Source organism: Alligator mississippiensis, chromosome 12 (assembly GCF_030867095.1).
Source record: "Alligator mississippiensis isolate rAllMis1 chromosome 12, rAllMis1, whole genome shotgun sequence".
Taxonomy (NCBI): Eukaryota; Metazoa; Chordata; order Crocodylia; family Alligatoridae; genus Alligator; species Alligator mississippiensis.
The window spans coordinates 38,530,324-38,551,584 of record NC_081835.1 but is presented as its reverse complement, the minus strand read 5'-3'; the positions used below and the strand labels follow the sequence as shown (position 1 = coordinate 38,551,584).

Below are 21,261 nucleotides of genomic sequence, written 5' to 3'. Positions count from 1 at the left end.
AGTTGGTGTGTGCTCTTCCTGGATGGAATGAAAAGTAAACGAGGCAGGGGCTGGGCTGGGGAGTCGGCTGTCAGGCAGATTGTAATGTATCAAAAATCCAATGTCTGTGTTTAGTCCATGATCTCTAGTATCCAGGAGGTTGATGAAATGGAGCTCATAGGCTCATCTCTGGGAAGTGTTGTGCAAGTTTCCCTTGAGGATCAGGACTGAGAGACTGGAGAGAGGGTGGCCCTCTTGTGAGAAATGTGCCCCCGCCGGTAATTGGGTATTTCTGTCTTTGATGGATTTCCGGTGTGCGTTCATTCTGGTGCACAGTTGTTGTTCGGTGTCTCCTACATATTTTCCATCAGGGCATTTGGTGCATTGGATGAGGTAAATTACATTTCTGGAGGTGCAGCTGTAAGATGCAGGGATGCTGATGGCTCTGTTGTGGGGTGTAGTAGTTGTGGAGGTGGTGGAGATGTGTTGGCAGGTTTTGCATTTCTTGTCATGGCACGGTCTAGATCCTTTTGGTGTGTTCTGGGCTTGAGGAAGTTTGCTTCTGGTGCTGAGGTTGGCGAGGTTCGGTGCTTGTCTGAAGGCTAGGATGGGTGGCTCTGGGAAGATCTTTTTTAAGAATAGGGTCTCTGTCTAGTATGGGTTGCAATTTTTTGAGGATTTTCTGTACAGGCTCAAGGGAGGGGTGATACGTCATAACCAGCAGTGTGTGATTTGTGGGGGGTTTTCTTCTGTACTGCAGCAGTTCTTCACGTGGTATCCAGGTGGCTCTTTCAAACGTGCAATCTACCTCTCTGGAGGAGTGTCCTTGCTGGGTGAAAGCCTTTTTAAGATTGGTGAGGTGGCAATCCTGGGTGTTCTCTCCAGTACAAATGCGGTGGTATCTGAGGGCTTGGCTACATATCACAGCTTTTTTGGTGTTTAGTGTGATTGCTGGTTCTGTGCAGATATGTATGTTGGTCTGTGGGTTTCTTGTATACTGTGGTCTGTATTTTACCCTTCTGTATACTGATCATTGTGTCTAAAAAGGAGATGCTGGTGCTGGAGTATTCTAACAAAAGTCGGATGGAGGGGTGGTGACTGTTGAATTTCTGGTGGAACTCAATCAGAGACTGCAGGTTCTCAGTCCAAATGATGAAGATGTCATCGATGTATCTTGAGTATAGCAAGGGTCTGATGGTGCAGTTCTTGAGGAAGTCTTCTTCCAGGTGGCTCATAAAAAGGTTAGCATACTGTGGGGCCATTTTAGTGCCCATAGCTGTTCCCATCATCTGGAGGAAGTGTTGATTATTAAAAGTGAAATTGTTGTGTGTGAGGATGAAGTGTATAAGGTCAGTAATATCTTTGGGTTTGTATTCTGAGTTGCAATCTTGTTCCTGTAGATATGTAAGGCAGGCTTGGATGCCATCCTGGTGTGGGATGTTGGTATATAGGCTGGTAACGTCCATGGTGGCTAGGAGTGTGTTGCTGTGAAGGTGGTCTGTTTTTAAGTTTCTGTAGAAAGTCTGTAGTGTCTTGTACAAATCTTGCTCTGTGGGTGATAAGCGGTTTTAGGACTGATTCAACGAAACCTGATATTTCCTCAGTTAGGGTCCCATGGTTGGATATGATAGGTCTGCCAGGGTTCCCTTGTTTGTCGATTTTTAGGGAGCATGTAAAAAGGCCCCGGGTTAGGTAGTGGGGGGATCAAGGTCTGTAGTTTTTCCTGTAGTCTTGATGGAAATGATTTGATGGTATTGTTGAGTTTTTTGGTGAAAAGGGGAGTAGGATCTTGTAGTTCTTTGTAGTAGGTGGTGTCAGAGAGCCTGTGTCTGTTGGCTTCCTTTATGTAATCCTCACAGTTTAGGATGACTATGGCTCCTCCTCTATCTGCTGGTTTGATTACTATTTGGTGGTTGGATCTTAAAGATTTTATGGCCTTTTCCTCTGGTAGAGAGAGGTTGTTGTGGTGGCGTGTGTTGCTGATTTATTTCATTGTTCATTCTTTCCCTGAAGCAGTCAATGTAGTGGTCAAGGTTAGGGTTTCGTCCACTGCAAGGTGTCCAATCTGATGGTTTTTTTGGGGCTTTTTGGCATTGATCCTTTCCTGAATGTTGTCAGAGGATGAGTTGTTGTTGGGAGTGGGTTCAGTTTGGTCATGGAAATATTCTTTGAGGCGCAGGCATCGGAAGAATTCTTCTAGTTCTCCACATTTGAAGTATTTTGTTAGGGTATTTTTCTGGACAGAAATTTAGGCCTGTCAGAATGGCAGGAAGTTATGAGAGGAGTCCCACAGGGGTCTGCCCAGAGCCCAGTGCTGTTCAACGTGTTTGTTCATGATTTGGATTCTGGCATAGAAAGCTTTTTGAGGAAGTCTTCAAGTGACACAAAACTAGGAAGGACTGCAAAAATGGTGGAGGACAGGAGTGCAATTAAGAAGGAACTTGACAGATTGAAAAGCTGGGCTGCAGCTAACAAGATGAAGTTCTTGCAGACCCATTCAAAGTGATTATTCAGGAAGAATAATCAAAAATACAAATATAAAATTGGTTATACCTGGCTGAATGGCAGCATTATAGAGAAAGATCTGGGAGTCTCGTTAGATCAGACTCAAAATGAATTTGCAATGTGATAGTCACACAAAAGGTGAATGCAGTTTTGGGATGCATTAATAAAAGCATTAGGTGCAAGACCCAGGAGATGATATTGCCTCTGTACTTGGCACTGATTTAGGTCTCACCTAGAGTAATGGGTATAGTTTTGGGCTCCGCATTTTAAAAAGGACATGGAGAAGTTAGACAGAGTCAAGAGGCAGGGATAAAGTTGATAAAGGGCTTAGAAAGCAACTCGTACAAGGAGAGGCTGAAGGAGCTCAGCATGTTCAGCTTGCAGAAAAGGCACTTAAGAGGGGACATGATAGCAGTCTTCAAATACTTGAGGGGCTGCCATAAAGAAGAGGGAAAGCACCTTTTTTCACTGCAGAGAGGAGCATACGGACCACTGTCTTGAAGTTGCACCAAAGTAGATTTAGGTAGGTTATAAGGGCAAACTTCTTCACTGTTAGAAGAGTGAAGCTGTGGAACAGATTGACTCTTCATCACTTGATGAAGAACGTTCAAGAAGTTTGACAGTCACTGGTTATGGAAGATATAGGCATTAGGGATGCACCGATTTATATTGGATGGCTATCAAATCAGTACCAATAAAAGGAGAAATGATGTTATTGACTATCGGCTTTTTTTGGTTGTTGTAGCAAATAATTATGGCCATATGTCCAGAGCACCTTGGTGAGCATAGTCCAGCCCCTGCGCCTCATTGTCAGCCCAAGCCTGCAGCAGACTACAGGTCCCAGCAAGCAGTGGGAAGGGGAGGGGGCACTGGGGAACGGTCACAGGGCACTGCGCTTAGCAAAGGGACTATTACTGGCTCCTGCTACGGCAACGCCACTCGCGCAGCAGGGGCCTGAGTGCCGGGGCTGTGGCAAAAATGTTGGGCTGCATGCAGGTGGGGTAAGGTGCTGTGCGAGGGATATTCTGCTCCGTTGGGCACCAGGAGTCTTTGCAGAAGTGGCTTCTCCCTGTCAGCTGTGGGAGCTCAGTTGTGGGGCCCACCAGTACTGAGACAGCAGCATGTTCTGGGGCTCCAAACGTGCCCAACACTGCTGTCCACGCAAGGTCCACCCTGCCCAGGATGGCGGCATGGGCTGCATGGGTAGTGGGGCTGTGGATAGGAGCTGTGGGTGAGGGGGCAACATGCATGATAATAAGGCAGTCGCTGCCTTCCTCATCAAGGGCTAGGGCAGGCAGGAGGCACATGTGTGTTACAAATGCAAAACAAACAAGAAAAAAGTTTATTTATGTCAGTAACTTAAAATACCTTGCACTATTACTAAATATTGGCTATCAGAGGGGCATTGGCCAATATGGTTGGTTAATCATTAGCTATTGGTATCAGCCAAGAAAATCTTTATTGGTGCAACCCTACTGATTGTGCCTATGTTTTATTATGAGTATCCCCCATGTTCTTGGGCTTTGCTGGTTGTCCCCTCCCTACCTTTCTGCCACATGTGTCAGGGTGTTGCTAAACCTTCCTCAGTCATTGGCTGTTGGCTGCAACCAAGGCTGGGGATTTTGACTGGGATGTGGCAATGCTCCTGATGGGACTGAAGCTGGAGGTTCCTGGCTAAGGCATCTTGCCCCTCCGCCCAGGGTCAGATCAATCGCCGTATTTGGGGTCAGGAAGAAAATGTACCCCACGGTCAGACTGGTTTGCAGGGGGCTTTGTCTTCCTCTGTAGCAGGGGGCATGGCCCTCTGCAAGGGATCCTGAGGGTCATATTAACTACTTTATAGAATCAGGACATCAGCTGTTGTAGTTCCCCTGCTTTACCTGGGCCAAGTTAAGGTGTTAGGTCTTGTTAACAATCTTTACAAGAAGTTTAGTTTATAGATTTCTATAGGATGGCTTGGATAGGGATGATCTTGCCTTAGGCAGGGGGGTTGGGCCGGCTGACCTCCGGAGGTCCCTTCCAGCTTTACTTCTGTACGATGTTTATGGTTCTGTTTTTATCCAGGTCAAAATACAGAACAATCAAGATCACTTCAAATGCAATGTCAATTTGCAGCCTACAAGGGATATGACACTTATGTAGTTGGCCTTGATCACAACTTGGGCCCTTGATTGGAGAGGACCAATTATGCTTTAACAGTTGATGAATTAACTAACATGTTTTGTGTACACATCAATTACACTCTGGCACTAGGCTCAAATGTGCAGCCTAATAAGATCGCAGTGAAGTTACTTATAATGGCTAATTTGTCAAATTTGATTATATTATCACTTTAAACCTGAGGTCCCTATGTCACCTGAGAAATAGCACCTGGTACTCAAAAGCTTGCCCAAAAGGTCTCCCACCTATACAGTTGGTTCAATAAGAGATATTAAAAAGAATCCTTGCCTCTCACCCTATTCAGTACACCTACCTTACTTCCCCCCCCCCAACCATCCCAGTGTTTATTTGCTGCATTTTCATTCAAATGCGTGTAATGTTGAGGGGGCTTAGGAGAGCAATTTGAAAAAGAAATCTTAACACTTATCAGATCTGTCCTTTCACTCGCTTTCAAAATACAAAAGATACATAAATAAAATTAACAGCATGGGAAACAGATAAATGAAAGGTAGCATTTCTTTTCATATGCCATGCAGGGATGTGCAAAGATGTACCCTGCCTAAAGTGGTTCAAGGGAACAAGAGTTCAAAGGCACATTACCCAATGCTGATTAGGAAAGCTAGGCAAAGTTAAAGCATAATGCAAACTAAGTTAAAAGGACTGTGATAAGGAGTCAAGGCTCCTGCTAAAAAGTCATCCGTCAGCAGGACAGGGCTTTCTTCTGTTACCTGGGGGGGGGAATCCCTAACCCTTCCTGCGCAGCAGCCTAAGGGACAGCTAAGTGGGAAACGCTCCCATCAGGGCTACCCCCCTTCACCATTCAGCAGGGACCCACCGGACCTTGCCTGTCCTGATCCCAAAAAGCTCCTAGATCAGAACAGGCCAGAAAGAGACGGGTCTAGCCCCGCGCTCTCGCACCCGCCGCCAGCTTTGTCCCGCAGCGATGTTGTGAACGGCGCCTGGGCCCAGCAGCGGCCACGATGTCACGGGGCCAGGCCAGCCGGGGACGGGGGCAGCGCAGCATGCCGCAGGTTAGGGCCTCTCCGTGCTGGTTTGCCCGCGGCCCCCAGGAGACGGAGGCCTCGGGACTGAGGGAACCTGCGGCTGCCCCGCGGCACCCCCCGTTACCTGCTTGGCGTCCTGGCGGTGCTGCACCAGGCTCACCTCCCCGTAGCTTCCCTTCCCCACCACGCGCAAGAAGCAGTAGGCGGCCAGAGGCATCCTCCCGCCCGCGCCAGCCCTCAGTGCTGGCGGCCCAGAGCCACCCGGACTCACGCACCCGGCAGCCGCCCTAAAGCCAGGGCCGCTGCCATAGAGATCGGCATGGCCCTCCCCCCACCACAGACAGCGCTGGCGGCAGCACGCAGAGCAGCTCGCGTCACCGAAGCAGCCATCTTGGACGCGGGCAGCGCGCCTTGCGTTCATGCCGTCTTTACAGTTGCAGGGGCCATATTGAACGCTCCGTTCCGCAAGCCCGGGCCACCATTTTGGGTGCGGGCATCCCGGTCTCGGCCGCCATTTTAGGCCGTGTCCGACACTGTTCGCTGTGGAGCGCCCTGCCCGAGTTGCGGGTATCGCGTCCCCATCAGTCTAGGCCTAGTCGCTGCTTCCTAGGAGCTCACTCCCGGCTCCGTGCTAAGAGGAGAGCCGCATCCGTGCCCACTGCAATCCCCATGCGCGGTGTGAGGAGCTGGGCTCTCGGGCTGCCCAAGCAGAGCAGAAGACAGTCCCGGGGGGTGAAGGATAGAGCCAGAGGGGAGGAAACAGGAACTTGGTCAGGACGGTTGACCTTAGCTCTAGCAGGTCAGCAGCTGAACTGCTGCCAAGGGTTTTACCAAGACCAAGGACAATTTTGAAGTAGGGCTGTGATGTCGTTTAGCAGATGTCTAAAGGGAGCTCCGCCCAGCGGAGAGACAGTGCCTTTAAAAAAAAATGAAATTAATAGATGAGGGTCACTGGCTTCATGGGTTGACCGGTGCAGGAGTCAGTGTCTAGCTCCTGGATAGAGTGGATAAGCCCTGGAAAAGAACACAAGTACTTCTATTTGATTAAGTAGGGAAGAGGGGAGAAAGGTGAAAAGGAAAATTTACATCAGCTGCGGCCTTCTGGGAGGATCTAACCCTGGGGCAAGATTGCACAAGGCAAACCTGGACCAGAGTTTTGGATATGTGCATGGATAGGAAAAGCCATGCCACAGAGACTTAAACCATTAGAAAATATTTATGTGGTACAGAAAAGAAGTCTGCAAGACCTAAACATAGCCTGAATGCGAGGACTAAAATAAAGATCTGAGTCAGACTCAAGTTGCGCACCTGAAAAATATGGTTCCAATGAGCCACAGTAATGTATAAAGGCACTGGTGGAGAAGTCATGGAGGAAAGGTTTAGAGGTCTGTTGTAGCCATGCTAAATTTAAATTAACAGCTACTAGACCTCTACAGGCAGATGTCAGAAAGGGCAAGATTAGGGATGCACGATGGAGATTTTGGGGGCTGATACCATTAGCCGATTTTTAAGGAGGCATTTTGGCCAATATCAATCCTTTTTCTGATACAGCTGTGTCCAGCTAGTAAGTCAGTTGTGGTGGAAGGGGAGGGAAGGCTGTGGTGGGGCAGATCAGTGCCCCCTGTAGTGAGGGAGGGAGTGGGACGAGGTGGGGCACAGGATAGAGCTGCGGGGGGGAGGGGGGCGGCTCCAACCGCTGCATGTACTCTAGGAGGGTACAGCTGGGGGGCATGTGCCCCTGGATCTGCGCGGGACTGGTAGGCTGCAGCTCCTGGCTGAATCTTGGGCTACACTGGGCTCTTCATTGGGGCTGGGCTTGGGGCAGGCGGCGGTGGTGCTGGAAAGAGGGTTGGGGGTGAAATTTGGCGTGGCCGCAGCCCCCTCCCCCCCATAGCTCTCTCCCAGCACCGTTGCTGCCCACCCTGAGCCCAGCCCCCTCCAAGAACAGCCTGGTGCAGCTCTGGCTCCAGCACACAGCTGCAGCCTGCCCATGCTGCCCTGTAGAGATCCAAGGGGCAAATGCCCTCTCCGTGCCCCCCGGGATGAGCCAGGGCTCTGTCCTGCACCCTGCCCTGGCTGGGCAGCGCCTGCCCCAGCCCCTCTCCCTTCCTCACCGTGGTGGACATTGATTTGCCCCCCACACGCCTTCCCTACCCTGTCCTTGTCCACCATACCAGACTTACCAGCTGTATGCAGGTCTCCAAGCTGCTGGGCTGTGCTCCTCGCTACCTGCGTGGTGCACTGTGGCTGTGTACATGAATGGGCATTTATTGGCCGCATTGGGCCAATTTCTGAGACAGCCAATTTTCTTTATATCGATAATGATCTGATATTGGACGGATGTATCAAGTGCACCTCTAGGCAAGATTTTCCTATATGTGTATGTGGCACAATACTGCACCATGCAGTGATACTAAAGCTAGGTTAATAAGCTAATTTGGGTACTGGAAGAGGGATGACTGTGTTTGTATGGTTCTTTGAGCTAATTAGCTCTTCTGAGAAGCAGGAATATTAACGTGGCTGGGGTTCCTTATCAGCTAGGGTGGGGTATTCCTTTCGAGACCTGACCTAATTTGTTTAGAGCTAACTTGGGTACCTTTGTACAATACTGTGTTTTCCTATGTAGATATATCCTTAGTTTGGACAGAAAGCAGCAGGTGTGAAGCAGAGAGGTAGACCATCATCTGTAAATTATCTGTATGAGTATGATAGTTGTCTTTGTGTTTTCAGGTAAGGTTACATGGGCAAAGGAACGTATTAGTAGAAATATTTCATTTATATGCAGTTTTCTTCTTGTGTTGTTATAAGTTGAAAGTTCAGTATTTGCCTTCTCCCTGTTTGCCTGATTTTTAACCCCTCTTTTAACTTTGGTTTATTTATTAACACTCTGTAAACATGATGTTATTTAATAGCACATACCCTTCATGAGAGAACTGTTAATTTTTCCAAAATGGCAAACCATTTCTTGTTTTGCATTGTATTTATATTGATTCCTGCTCTTGGAACATCGGACTCTATTTTATCACAGTTCAGAAATATCAAGGTAAGTAGCTAAATCTCTGTGGGTAACTACTGGTTTCATAAATCATACAAATTAGGTTTCTACCAATTCACTTCTTCAGTGGGAAGCTCTAGAGACTTGAGCTTGCAGTATTGACATCGTTGGGAGCTTTGCAGTTGACTTCAGTGGACAGGATCACATCTTGGACTGAGTTTTCCAGATATAGTAGAAGCCAAAGAACCATACTCCAGTCAATTGCATGTTCAGTCTGTTGCCTTGTGTTGTTTGTGCAGTGCATTTCTTTCTTTCTCTTAAAGTTTTATAAAAAGTTATTGCCCTGTTCTGATCAAAAAATCTCTTGGGTTTTTTGAGAGCTTGAAAACATACATTTCTAAATCCCATTATATATTAAGGAAGTATTTAAAAATTCAATCTCTGGCTATGGACAGAAGTAACATTTAGCTGCTTCAAAAGGGGAGAAGGATTTCTGCTTGATAGTGTATCAGCAGTTACACTATAACTGTTAGTCATACAAATGAGCTAAAGAGCCCTGTAAATTTAAGGCTGAATTAAACGGGATTATATGTTGAAGGAGGGCAATTAAGTCACTTTGTGGATGTTTACAGGAAGCTGCCCCCAAGGATGAGGGTAACCCTGGAGAAAGCACAAAGGTGCTTTTTAAAAAATGTAATAAGTGGCTGATGAATATACTTCATGGGTTGTCTGGTGCAGAAGTCAGTGTCCAGTTCCTGAATAAGTAAAGCTAATGCAGAGTGGATAAGCCAAAAGGCTTTGAAAATAAATATATGCTACTGATATTCTATGTGGTAGAGAAAAGGGGAGCCAACAGAAAGATGCAAAGGGAGGGGTGATATAGTAGTAAAATGTATTAGTAGTATCATTTTGGCTTCGTTACATTTGTACTATTACAAGAGCATGAAAAGGTTATCATTACATCTCTCAGGTATGAGTCAGCTACACATTTTTGCACGTCAGCCAACTGAACAACCGAAATGTGGTAATGTTGGGTTGATTGACCATACAGTTGACTGGAGTATGGTTTGCTTGGCTTTCTGTTATATCTGGAGCACTCAATCCAAGACGTCATCCAGTCCACTGAAGTCAATTGCAAAGCTTGCAGTGATGTCAGTGGTGCACCACCAGTTTTTGTAGTTGTTCAGAGTTCTGAAGCTGATCACTGCTAGGACTACAGAATGCTCTTGAATAAGCCATTCTAGAAACTTCTGTGTTTCTTTATACCAATTTCTCCATTCTCCTTTCCTTTTCATTCCTCCCTCATATGCAATAGAAAATGTTTGCAGGTTTCTTCTATAAACAAGTTGAATAGTAAATATAGCACCCGATTATAGTGCTTATAATAAAATATCAGGTGAAAGACTCCTCCAAAAATAATAAGCAGAGTTGCAAAATACCTTTCAGGTGACCATCTCCATTCTTTGGGTGCCAGGGCAAGATGGATTGTTCCCTGTAGTGTGTTGTACAACAACATGGTAGGGATCCTACTATGTTCCTAGTTGAGCCTCTTTTATATTTGGATGTTGGTATAAGGAATTGCCTCAGAATATTCTGCTTAAATTTTCTCTTTTTCAGTTTCATGCCAGTATTTGTAACAAGGAACATTTCCCTCTTTCCTCTATATTAACATTCTTCAAAGATTTCTTGATGATTTTGGTAAATCCTTTTAGGGAGCATAGTAGATCAATGTGAATGGTCCTATCCAAGGATTTAGATTTCCTTTACATTGGCTGTTTGTGTACTACAGTGGTTCACATCCTATCTAGCCTTGCAGGACAGGTGAGTGGCATGGGTCTGGTCTGTGGGCTAGATCCCACGCATGGAAATCAGTTTGTGTCCTGGATCCAATGTAGGGCTGTTGCATGGGTGTTATGCAGCATGCCGGATTCAGCGTGCACGGTTGGTCCTCGGGTGCAACCCAGCACATGAGTGCAACCTGACCCCACGTGCCAGATCTGACCACAGAGTGATCTTATGCACTGGTGTGATCCATTATGCAGGACCATATCATCTGGCATGGAGGGCTCCCCATGGCTAGGGACAGAAGTTACACATAAACCGGTTGAAGTGATCAGAAACTAGTTTAATCCTGTAACAGAACATAAGTTCAGTGCACATAAACTAGTTTCAAAATGGCTGAAACTACTTTAAGATAAACCTAGTTGAATGTAATATCAGACTTAACTGATTTGGGTCAAACTGGTTTATGCAACTTCTTTCACAGACTCCTTCTTGGTTTAAGTTAAACCAGAGTCCCCCAGCATTTTGCAGCCCTGAGTTAGGCTGTTTTGTCTGCTCCACAGAGCAGGGTTGGCCCTGTCCCTCTGCTCTCTTGCCAGAGTAGGGGTGGGGATGTGGCCAGATGCAGGCCTGGCATTGCTCCCTGAGACAGAGGGAGCAGGGAGAAGGTTTATTCCCCTATCCCTCCCCTCTCCCACCTGGGGAGCAGAACTGGGGTCTGTCTGGCTGGGGGGGGGGGGGGGGGGGGGGTGGCCATCCGTGTCTGCAGCCTGAAGCAAATGGGGAGAGGGAGGGGGATTTCATCTCCCCCTCGATCCCCTGTACCACCAGCAGCCGGGGCTTGCCTGGCAGGGCGGAGCAGCCCCTGTAATACATTCCCCCTCTTCAGCAGGAGGGGCAGGAGTGTGGCCAGAGTCAGCCAGGGTGGCCCCACCATCCGGCTGCTTTGCTGGGGCTGGGACTGTGGGACCGAGCCAGGCTGGCCTATGGGTGCTGCTGAGGATGGATGCAGAGGGGCCAGCCTGGGCTGGGCCCTTCCCCAGCAGGCTGTGGCTCAGGCTGGGGCCATGGGGACTGTACAGCTGAATTGCTCCTGGTTCCCTTGTGCCCAGGCTCGGTGGGGCTGTTGTGTGGAGCCGCACCCAGCTGGGAAGGGGCTAGCCTGGGCCAGGCCATGGGGACAGGGCCCTTTCTAGGTATCTGTGGCTCCATGACAGTCTGGCCTGGCCGCACGGGGAGGGGCTGGCCCGGGAGTGAACTATCTAGGCTGGCTCAGAGGTGCCAGCAGGCCCCAAGCCTGGCAGCCGCCACTATGCTCCTTGTTCTGTGCAGCACCCAGCGGCTGCAGCTGCATGACAAGCTGCAGGCTGGCTGGGCCCAGGGGGGCTGGTCTATCTCCTTTGCCTCCAGCTGCTGCTGCTGCCAACACGCCTGCCCCTGGCACGCTGCCCTGGGTGGGTGATCATGAAGCTTCAGCCCTGTGGCTTCTGACCAGCACATAGAGTTCCGGCTCTAGCTCCTGGATGCCTTCCATCCACTCGGCACACGGGCTGCTCATCACACTGGGTGGGTGGAGTGGCTGGATGGCAGCTGGAGCTGGAGCCAGAGCTCCATGTTCTGGGCAGAAGCCAGCTGGCTGAAGCTTCCACCCACCTGGAGCAGCACTGCATGGTGCGGCAGGAGCCGCAGCTGGAGCTGAGGGGAGCAGAACAGCCCTGCCAGGCCAGGCCAGCTTCCCCATCCCTCCATAGGCTCCTCCTCCCACTCCTGCCCCTGCTGCTCCACTGTGGGTGGCAGGGTGGGGTGTGGGGAGCTTCAGCCCAGTGGCTTCTGCCCAGCGCATGGAGATCTGGCTCCAGCTCTTGGTTGCCTTCCACCTGCTCTGCCCGCCTGCAGGGGCTGCTCATCACACTGGGCAGATGGAGCAGATGGAAGGCAGCTGGAGCTGGAGCTGGAGCTCCATGCTCTGAGCAGAAGCCGCTGGGCTGAGCACCACTCCTTCCTGCCACCACCACCTGGAGTAGCACAGCAGGGGCAGGAGTGGAAGGAAAGGCAGGCAGCATGGTGCGGGGGTGTTCAGCCTGGGTGCTTCTGCCCAGCACATGGAGTGCTGGCTCCAGCTGTCTGCCTTCCACCCGCTTCGTCCTCCCAGCACGATGAGCAGCCCCTGCGCACAAAGTGGATGGAAGGTGTCCAGGAGCTGAAGCTAGAGCTTCATGAGCTGAACAGAAGCCATGGGGCTGAAGGTTCCTACCAGCCCACCCTGAGCGGTGTGTCAGAGCCAGGGGTGGCAGCAGCACCGGCCGTGGCAGCAGTGGCGGCAGCAGCGGCAGCTGGAGGCACGGGAGCTAAAACAGCTGCCCAGCCCTGGCCAATCTGCAGTTTGTGGTATGGCTGCAGCTGCCAGGTGCTGCACAGGATAGGGGATGTGGCGGTGACGGGTGGCCTGAGGAGCCTGCTCCTCAGGCCAGCCCCTGCCCATGCTGCCAGGATGGGCTGTCATGGAAATGCAGCCAGCTGGAAAGGCCCTTCCCAGCTGGCTGCAGCTCTGTGACAGCCCTGCCTGGCCTGGGTATGGGGAGCTGGGAGTAATCTGGCTGTGCAGCCCCCACAGCCCCAGCCTGAGCTGTAGCCTGCTGGGAAGGGCCTGGCCCCTGTGGCCCAGCCCTGGCTGGCCCCTCTGTGTCTACCCTCAGCAGCACCTGCAGGCTGGCCCAGCTCAGCCCCAGCCCTGGGCAGATAGCAGGCCTGTGCCAGCCGGCTCTGGCCAGGCCCCACCCCCACTGCCTAAGCAGGAGCAGGGGGAAAGCTGAGCAGACTCTGGCTGGGGTCCCATGCCTGTGCTCAGAAACAGATCCCACCCCTCTCTCCTCCGCCTGAGGTGTTGCCCCACCAGCCAGTGTCTGGCCTCAGGGACAAGCTTGGCAAGGGCTGCTTACCCCATTCCCCCTCCAGGGACACCTTGGATGGGGGCCCTATAAACCGGGGGGGGGGGGGAGGGGGGGGTGTTAAACCCCCCACAATCATACTTAGCCTCTGCCAGGGCCTGGCCATGCCCCTCATGTCAGCTTCCCTTTAGCCTTGCAGCTGCTGAGGAAGGGAAGAGGGGGCTGCTCTAGCGTCCCCCGGCTTCTAGCCTGGGCCAGTGCAGGCATGTGCCTGCATTTCTAAAATCGGAAGTGGAAGTCTATTCACTTGCAAATTGGTTCAATCTTTCCAGATTACACTAATTTGGAAAGATTGAATCATTTTAGGCTCTGGCTTTTTGAATGTCTGTCACTAGCCCATGAGTCTGCAAATTTGGTAGCAGGGTAGCAGTGACAGTGTTGATTACTACAGTTCTGGGAGCAATTAATTCCTGTTCTAGGAGTAATTAATGTTGCCAAATTTCTAGACCTATGGAGAGTCTTATTGCCCAGATGATACAGCTCCATGGTCAGATCTGGCCCGCAGGCTGTAGTTTGAGCATCACTTTTATAGCCTTTCCTAGTTTTAACCATTCCATGCCTTAGTTTGTCTTTCTGTAAAATTGGGATAATACCTGTGTGTACCTTTTCAAAACATTTATGGCTAAAACGTTTTTAGAAGTTGTTGTTGTTGTAGTTATTTCATATAGCCCAGGTGCAAAGTGGCAGTACTTTTCTGTTTTCTTTATAAATCAGTTCCCTGCCTGACACTTAATCACTTTAGTACTGTCCTCTATGTTTCTTTTAATGCTGAAACCTTTCTTAAGGAAAATGCCCAGCCTCTATTCTGTGTGGCAAGAGGGACAGGTGAAACTGCAGCAGCTCTGTGCTCAGCAACCAAAACAACTACTCAAGGCCCTATACAAACAAGTGCAACCAAGAGCAGGTGTGAATCTGCTCAAAATTGCAACCAATTCATGCCAGCCTTAGGATTGTAGGTGGTCTGCAAATCCCTCTTTATACACCTTGCAATGATGCCTGATGCACAAAATAAAATTGTCGAGGAAAAAGCTTTCACCAGTTAAATGAAAACCTGGAAACTGAAGTCCTCTGCCTGTTCACAGTATGGGCAGCAGCAATACAAGTTTTCTCACATCTCCTTTCTTAACTACTTTGGAGTGGCCTTCTATCATTCACAGGGGAGTTCAGTTGTCATAGCTTCATAATTTCATGATCCCTACTGAGACGGCAACAAGCATACCACAAGATTTGTATGTTCTATGTAGAAGATCCTTTGTTATCTTAATAGTAGTATTAACAAAAAGATCTATGTGGGGTCTGTTCTTATTTTCTTATAAGCTTAATTTCCTTTTTTTCAGGACTGGCATTTTCCTCACATTCTTGCACTCTTTGCTTTTCCATTGCAACACAATTTGAAACAAGACAAATTGGCACTATCTGCTGTTAAAAAAAATATTCCAGTAATTGATTGGAAGCATCTAATAAATGCTTGGCAATACCATGGAAAAATATTGTGAGGTACTTTGTTGTCTTATTACCCAACTCAGTCATTAAATTATGAAATTGAAATCCTGAGGGTATTTGTAGATGTGTGGGGACGCTGCTCTAGTGTGCCTTAATTACAGCCCATCAGACCAGACTCTATTAATCAAGTCTGCTGGAGCATGCTAGTTAGCATGCTTTGGTAGCCTCCACATCTTGTGTATTCAGCACCCCTGTGCTTCAGAATGGTGGCAGGGGCAATTTAACTCAAGCTTGCATGATGAGCTTGAGTTAAAGCACCCCCTGCAGCCATTTTGAGGCATAGAACACTGTTTAGACAAGACACTACTGGTGTTTTAATGAGTGGCTCTCAGTGCTGCCACCCGCAGAGCACATGTAAAGATGCCCTCAAAGACTATTCTAGAATTGGCTACCTTTTTGGAATTCTAAAGACTTTTGTGGGACAATACACCTTCCTGGCAGCACAGTCTGCAAAATGGTAAATGTCTCTAACCATATCCAGATGATTTATTTAAAAATGATCAACGTAGTTACCAAGTCACTAATATCTTTCATTATCTAAAAGTCCTTAAAATACTTGGATAGATTTTATAAATCAATATGAAATGACAAAGATGAAATGGCAGAACAGCCAAAAGACATAGTTACAGAACCCAGGGCAAAACTTTTACGGAACCATAGTTCTTACAGAGACACAACTATAACTAACAATTCAGGTGCAGCGGTAATATATCCTTTTCTTTTATGGGTAAACATTATATAAACTGTAACACTGACTTTTATATGTGGTTCTAGACAGGATTGCAAGGCATAAGTGGCACTAGAAAATATTACTTGCGGGGGCTGAGCAGTACACAGTGTGCCTGCTTGACTCTACCCCTCCCTCCCACAGAGCCATTTTGGGGCTGGTGTGTGCTAGTGCTGTGCACATGAAAGCAGAGGAGTGCATGGCACTGGGTGTGGCGCTATGGCGGTGGTGGTGCTGGACCCACTGTTGTGGCCCAGTTTGTGGGGGGCTAAGACCGTTAGCTCCGGCCTTCTGATGCCTATGTTGCAAGGTGAAAGCAATAACTGTTTTGGTTTTGTGCAAACTGGCAAATGCAACAGTTCCTGGGGGGAGGGAGGTGAGGAGTTGAATCTTGAAAGGAAAAGGTGCCTTCTTTCAGCCCAGATTTAGGCACCCTAGCTCCCATCTTCTTGGCATTTCTTTAGGCGGTTCTCTGCACAAAAGGTAGTTGTCCATTTTGCACTTTTTGTGTCCACGTGACAAAAATCGCCATTTCACTATCTTAATTGCGTCTGAAGATCCACATTGTCACCTCGTTTTATTGTGTTAGTCATTTTTTATCCTGGTAATTTAAAACGCCTCTGGCATATTTTAGTTTTAGTGGCTGAATTTGTGCCAAGGGAATTTTTTTTATCGTATTATTTTTTCAATCTGTATCTGACATACGGGTAAAAATGGCATTTTCCCTTGCTTTGCAACAATTTTACCACCAGATGCCACTTGGGTTCACTCGGAAATCCATGGAATTTCTGTTGCAATGCTTCAACAAGACCTCAGGTGCTAATCTTGCAAATTTTACTGGTGATTTAGTTCAAGGCTCTGATTAATGAAAAATGCAACTGTGGCGGCGAGGTGCCCCCACAGGCTCTCGAGGGAGAGAGTAGAGAGCCCGCGGACCCCAGACCCTGAGCGCAAGCCCCCAGACAGGCGTATGTACCTCCCGGAGAGCAGCGGGAGCAGGAGCCGCGTTCGTGGCTGCAGCCGCACGAACCAGCATTACGCCGGCTGTGGCATCAGCTGTTTCCGGCAAGGGGAACAGATGAGCCAATTCCAGCAGCTGTATCGGCCACTGCAGGAAGATTTAAAAACCCCGTCGGAGCGGGAACGGGGAGAGAGCTGGAGAGAGGGAACACAGGCTGGCAGCATGTGAGGCAAGCTCTGGCACGGGGAGGAATCAACCCAGCCTGCGAGGCTCTAGCAGGCAGCCCAGGGAAGGGCTTTAAGCCTTCTGTGGGAGGCAGAGCAGGAGGCAGACAAGCAGGTCAAGCAGGAGCACCCTTTCAGCCACCTGAAGAGGCTTACACCCAGGAGGCAAGGGAGCTCCCTGCTTGCGGTAGGAGAGAGAAGGCAGCTGAGAATCCGAGAGGGAGCTGGAATAAGGGGGATAACCCTACAGCTCCTCCTGACTCAGAGGAATATTTTCTATAAGAAAAGAAATCTCCCCCACGAAGGGAGGGAGAGCGACTGGAACCCAGGGAACCGGTCTGAGGCTGTCATACGGAGCCAGGAAACATCTCTAACACATCACCCATCGGCTGGCGTGTGGACGGGGTGTAGGAGAGGCGGAGACCCGTGGAACATCACGTCAGACAACTGTGAGTACCACCGTCTATTGGGAGGCCCATCCAAGCAAAGATTTCCACTGTAGACCCCTCTTAGAGTGTGTTTAACATCTAAGTCATGGCAGGTGAGTTGAGGGGAGGGGCAACACCCCGATAGACTAAGTGGCAAGAGGGGCGCAAGCCCCACAGCAACTTCTTTGGATTCTAAAAAAAATTGTTCCTTGTGTTCACATGCACTTTGCTGCTGGCTGGCCTTTTCCTTGCTGCCGCTTCTCAGATCCAGCAAGCCTCTGCCAGTCCTGTGCCCCAACTTTTCTGATGCTCATCGCGTGTCCTGCTTCACTACGCGTCCCCCCCCAGCCCAAGGGGTGGCTGACTCCACACCACTGGAGTGCAACCTGGGTTTCACAACCCTGCCTGGGCCATACATAGCCACAGTACTGTGGCTGGCTGGCTGTGCTGTTAATTTCGGGGATCCCCCTTCTCACTTTTCCCTGCTGCTGCTTCTCCGAGCCGGCAAGCCTCTGCCATTCCAGCAGCCCAACTTTTATCCTGCTCTTCCCTTGCATACCCTGCTTCGTTACCCCACCCAAGGGGTGGCTGACCCTGCACTCTTGGAGTACACCCCGTGTTTCACAGCCCCGCCTGAGCTGTGCATGGCTGGCTGGCTGGCCCTGCCATTAATTTTGGGTATCCTTTCTCCCCCCTTTTCCCTGCTGTTGTTTCTCCGAGCCAATAAGCCTCTGCCATTTTCTGCTGCTCCCCCCGACCCCAAGCCTCTTCCACCCCTCTTTGCATTTTTTCATTTCCAGCAAGCACACACAAACCTGTATTGCACAGAGCAAAAATTTTAATAAATATAATTTAACTTTTAACTTTAACTAACGAATAATTAAATTTAATAACATAATTTAACTTTAACAAATGAATAAAGAAGAAACAAACAAATAACCATACTTTTCCACCAGTAAAGAGCAGTTTCTCCCTCCTTGAATTTGCTCATTTTCACTCCTTCCAAAAAAAAAATATTTTTTTTTGAAATGTTTACAATGTATTATCAGTATTATTCTCCAGTTGGTAAAAGTGAGAATCCAAGTACAGTAAAAGGTCTCTTAACCAGCACCTTACAAGCTGGCATGCTCTATTAATCAGCATGCTGGCTTGTAAGGTAAAGTGAAACTGGAAGTGCCCGCTGGGGCACTTCTGGTTTCTCTGAGCCCCCACAGCCCAGGACAAAGCAGCCTGCGCTGCTGAGCCCCCATGGCCCAGGGCATAGCAGGCTGTGCGGGGCTCGCCTCCCTGTCCTGTGGGACCCATGAAAGGGGCGATGATGCCCTGGACGCGGCGGGAGAAGCAGCAGCCCAAACAGGCAAGGATGCCTGTCCAGGCCTGTCAATTAACCAGCATATTTTGTTATACGGTATCCCCCATTCCCAGAGGATGCCGTATAACAGAGCTTTTACTGTACTTGGGCTTTCTTCTCGCACAACATAACTGTATTTAAAGAAGTCTTTCAATTAGATAATACATATAATTAATGAGTCAATATCACCATTGATACCACCATTGCTGCCATTCCTCCTTGGTCTGGGTCTCTGCATCTCTTGTGTCAGGCTGAAGAACAGCTGTCAGGGGATATGACTGTAACAGTGGGTTTAAGCTGAACCCGTGTCACTGAGGGTGAAACCAAGGGTGAAACTGAAAGCATAAGTGGAGGGGGGAAGGTAGGACACACGCCGAGAAGAGATAAGAAATTAATGACCACCACCAGACATAAAAGTCAGGGCAAAGCACCAGACATTGCAGGCACTAGAAGAAAGGAGGAGGAGGAACGGCAGTGGCAGACTTACCTGAAGCATGAAGGATGCTGTGAACAGGAATGTGAAGAAGACAACCCTGGACCGGTGAGACTCAGGGAAATATTTATAGAACATATGGCTGGATGCCAGCTGGTAAGACCTCAGGGAGGTGGGAAACGTGATTCCTGAGGGCTTCATGCCCGGGATGGATGATGGGTATCCAAAGTGGCAGAGAATGGCCATGATCAAAGAGGGAAGAATGAAGAGGCTTCTCTAGGACATAGGAACCAGCAGGCAGCAGACCGTGTCTCTGGAAGGGGGGAGAAGAGTGGGAAACTCGACCCCAGGGCACAGCTGGCTCGACTGGAGCAGCAGGGAGCCCTGCGATCCACAGAGAACCAGCTGGGAGCCTGCAATAGATCCAAGCAGTGATTCAGCCACTTCTCACTTATGAGGCAGTTAGCACGGGGATAGTTTTTTGTTTCAGTGTTAAATAAACTAGCACTTGTGAAGCATCACACTGGGTGGTCTGGCATCTCCCTTCAAGAATTCACATCAAATCATTTTTTCATCTTAAGAGTGTCAGGCAAGTCTTGAGGAAGGAGGGGGCGGACAGCTGACACTCTCCCACAAAGTGGTGCATTGGCCAGGAAACACCAAGTCACCCGGAGCACTGGTGAAACATGGAGTCCATGGACATCCAGGCACCGGCAGACTGGCAACAAGCACATAATATTACCCTCTGGCTGCTGCAGGGCCAGCAAACACAATTGGAGGAGATAGTCCACGTACGAACACAAGAAGCTGAGGCCAGGATCAGACTGTTCTCTCGGCAACAGGATTTAAGTGAGAAGATTGAAGCCCAGCAGGCAGCTCTGGGGGTGGGGGAGTGATGGATCCCGGTTCCCTAAGATGACCTCCCAGGATGATGTGGAGGCTTATCTGGAGGCCTTCAAGAGAACAGTTGCAGCTTGTAAATGGGATCCAAGCAGCTGGGCAGTACACATAGGGCCCCTACTTATTGGCCCTGCAGAGGCTGCCTATTGGCTCTTACCCGATCAGAAGGCTGAGACTATGGAAAGATAAAAGAGGCCATATTATACCATCTTGAGAGATCAGCGGAAACATACTGCCAGAAGTTTCGGGCCCGCAAAGGGGCAGAAGGATTATGACCACTCTTGCTTGCCCAGACCCTGCGGGACCTAGTGGAACAACGGCTCCAACCAGGAACCCGGTCTGTAGGAGAAGTGGTAGACCGCATTATACCGGAACAGTTCCTGAATGACCTTGGGGGCAACATCCAACACTGGGTAAAGCGTCATCAACCAAAGATAACGGAGGAAGCCTTACGCTTGGCCGAGGACTATGTCTTAGCCGAGATGGAAGGAGAGGCTCCCAAGAAGGAACGGCCTGGAGAAACAGGTATGGAGCAGCACTTGGAGGGCCCTAGCAAAGGAAGAAGAGGGGAGGGACTCGGACTCCCCAGTCAGAAATCCCAGGGCTGGGATTTAGATATAATTTGCTACAGGTGTGGAGAAAAGGGGCACATGTCATAAGTTTGCCTGTACAGACCTCAAGTGTAGGCAACAACAGAGGACCCCCATGAAGAAAAAATGGATTACAACTTCAGGCAGCACAAGGGTCCCGGGTGACAGAATAAACCAGTAGTAGAGGTTTGAGTGGGAGACACCATCATCCTGGCAGTCGTTGATACAGGTTGTTCCCAGTTCATGATAAGACCTGGTACCTGCACAACTAGGGAGCCCTGAATCGCCCGTGAGCATGTTCTGTATACATGGGGCCTCCTACACTTACGAGAGGAGACGACTCCGGCTCTCTGTAATGGGGCAGACCGAAGAAATTGCAATAGGTTAGCAGAGACTCTTCCCTGCCGTATGCTGGTGGGTGTTGATTGGCCGCATTTGAAGAAAGTAGTCACCCAAGTACTAAGAAGAAGTGGAGGAGAATGGTAGAGTGATCCAGAGGCAGTGTGCTTTGGGACCCCAGAGGAGGAAGATGGAAGAGATTTGGATCTGGAACAAATCATTGGCAATGGATACTTCAGGGAGGAACAAAGGTAGGAGCCACTGTTCTGGAATATATGGCAGACTCAGCTGGCTAGACAAGAGGGAGAGGTGATGGACCCAGAGAAGGCGAAACTGAGCCCTCACTTTGAGGTAACGATGTGCATCCTATACCGGGTAGAAGATCAGAAAGAGGGGGGTGAGAAACAGCAGGTTTTGGTTCCACAGAAATAC

At 49.3% G+C, this 21,261-nt stretch overlaps 2 protein-coding genes across 16 annotated transcripts in view; one reads left to right on the top strand and one right to left on the bottom strand.

The window, feature by feature from the left end:
* The window catches only part of NEK4 (NIMA related kinase 4), a 54,810-nt gene extending 48,779 nt beyond the window's left edge, over nt 1-6,031 (bottom strand). For 11 of the 13 annotated variants that reach the window (XM_014605470.3, XM_014605506.3, XM_014605550.3 and 8 more), the window contains exon 1: nt 5,773-5,915. In XM_014605470.3, coding sequence (XP_014460956.1) covers nt 5,773-5,865 — 93 coding nt within the window. In that variant the 5' untranslated portion in view covers nt 5,866-5,915. The other 2 variants (XM_019489998.2, XM_059716062.1) reach the window with 2 other exon arrangements.
* A 2,539-nt stretch (nt 6,032-8,570) lies between these two features.
* LOC102559722 (inter-alpha-trypsin inhibitor heavy chain H3) overlaps nt 8,571-21,261 on the top strand; it is a 134,343-nt gene continuing 121,652 nt past the window's right edge. For all 3 annotated transcript variants that reach the window (XM_059716066.1, XM_059716065.1, XM_059716064.1), the window contains exon 1: nt 8,571-8,691. In XM_059716066.1, the coding sequence (XP_059572049.1) occupies nt 8,599-8,691 (93 nt within the window). In that variant the 5' untranslated portion in view covers nt 8,571-8,598. The remainder of the gene's footprint in view (nt 8,692-21,261) is intronic.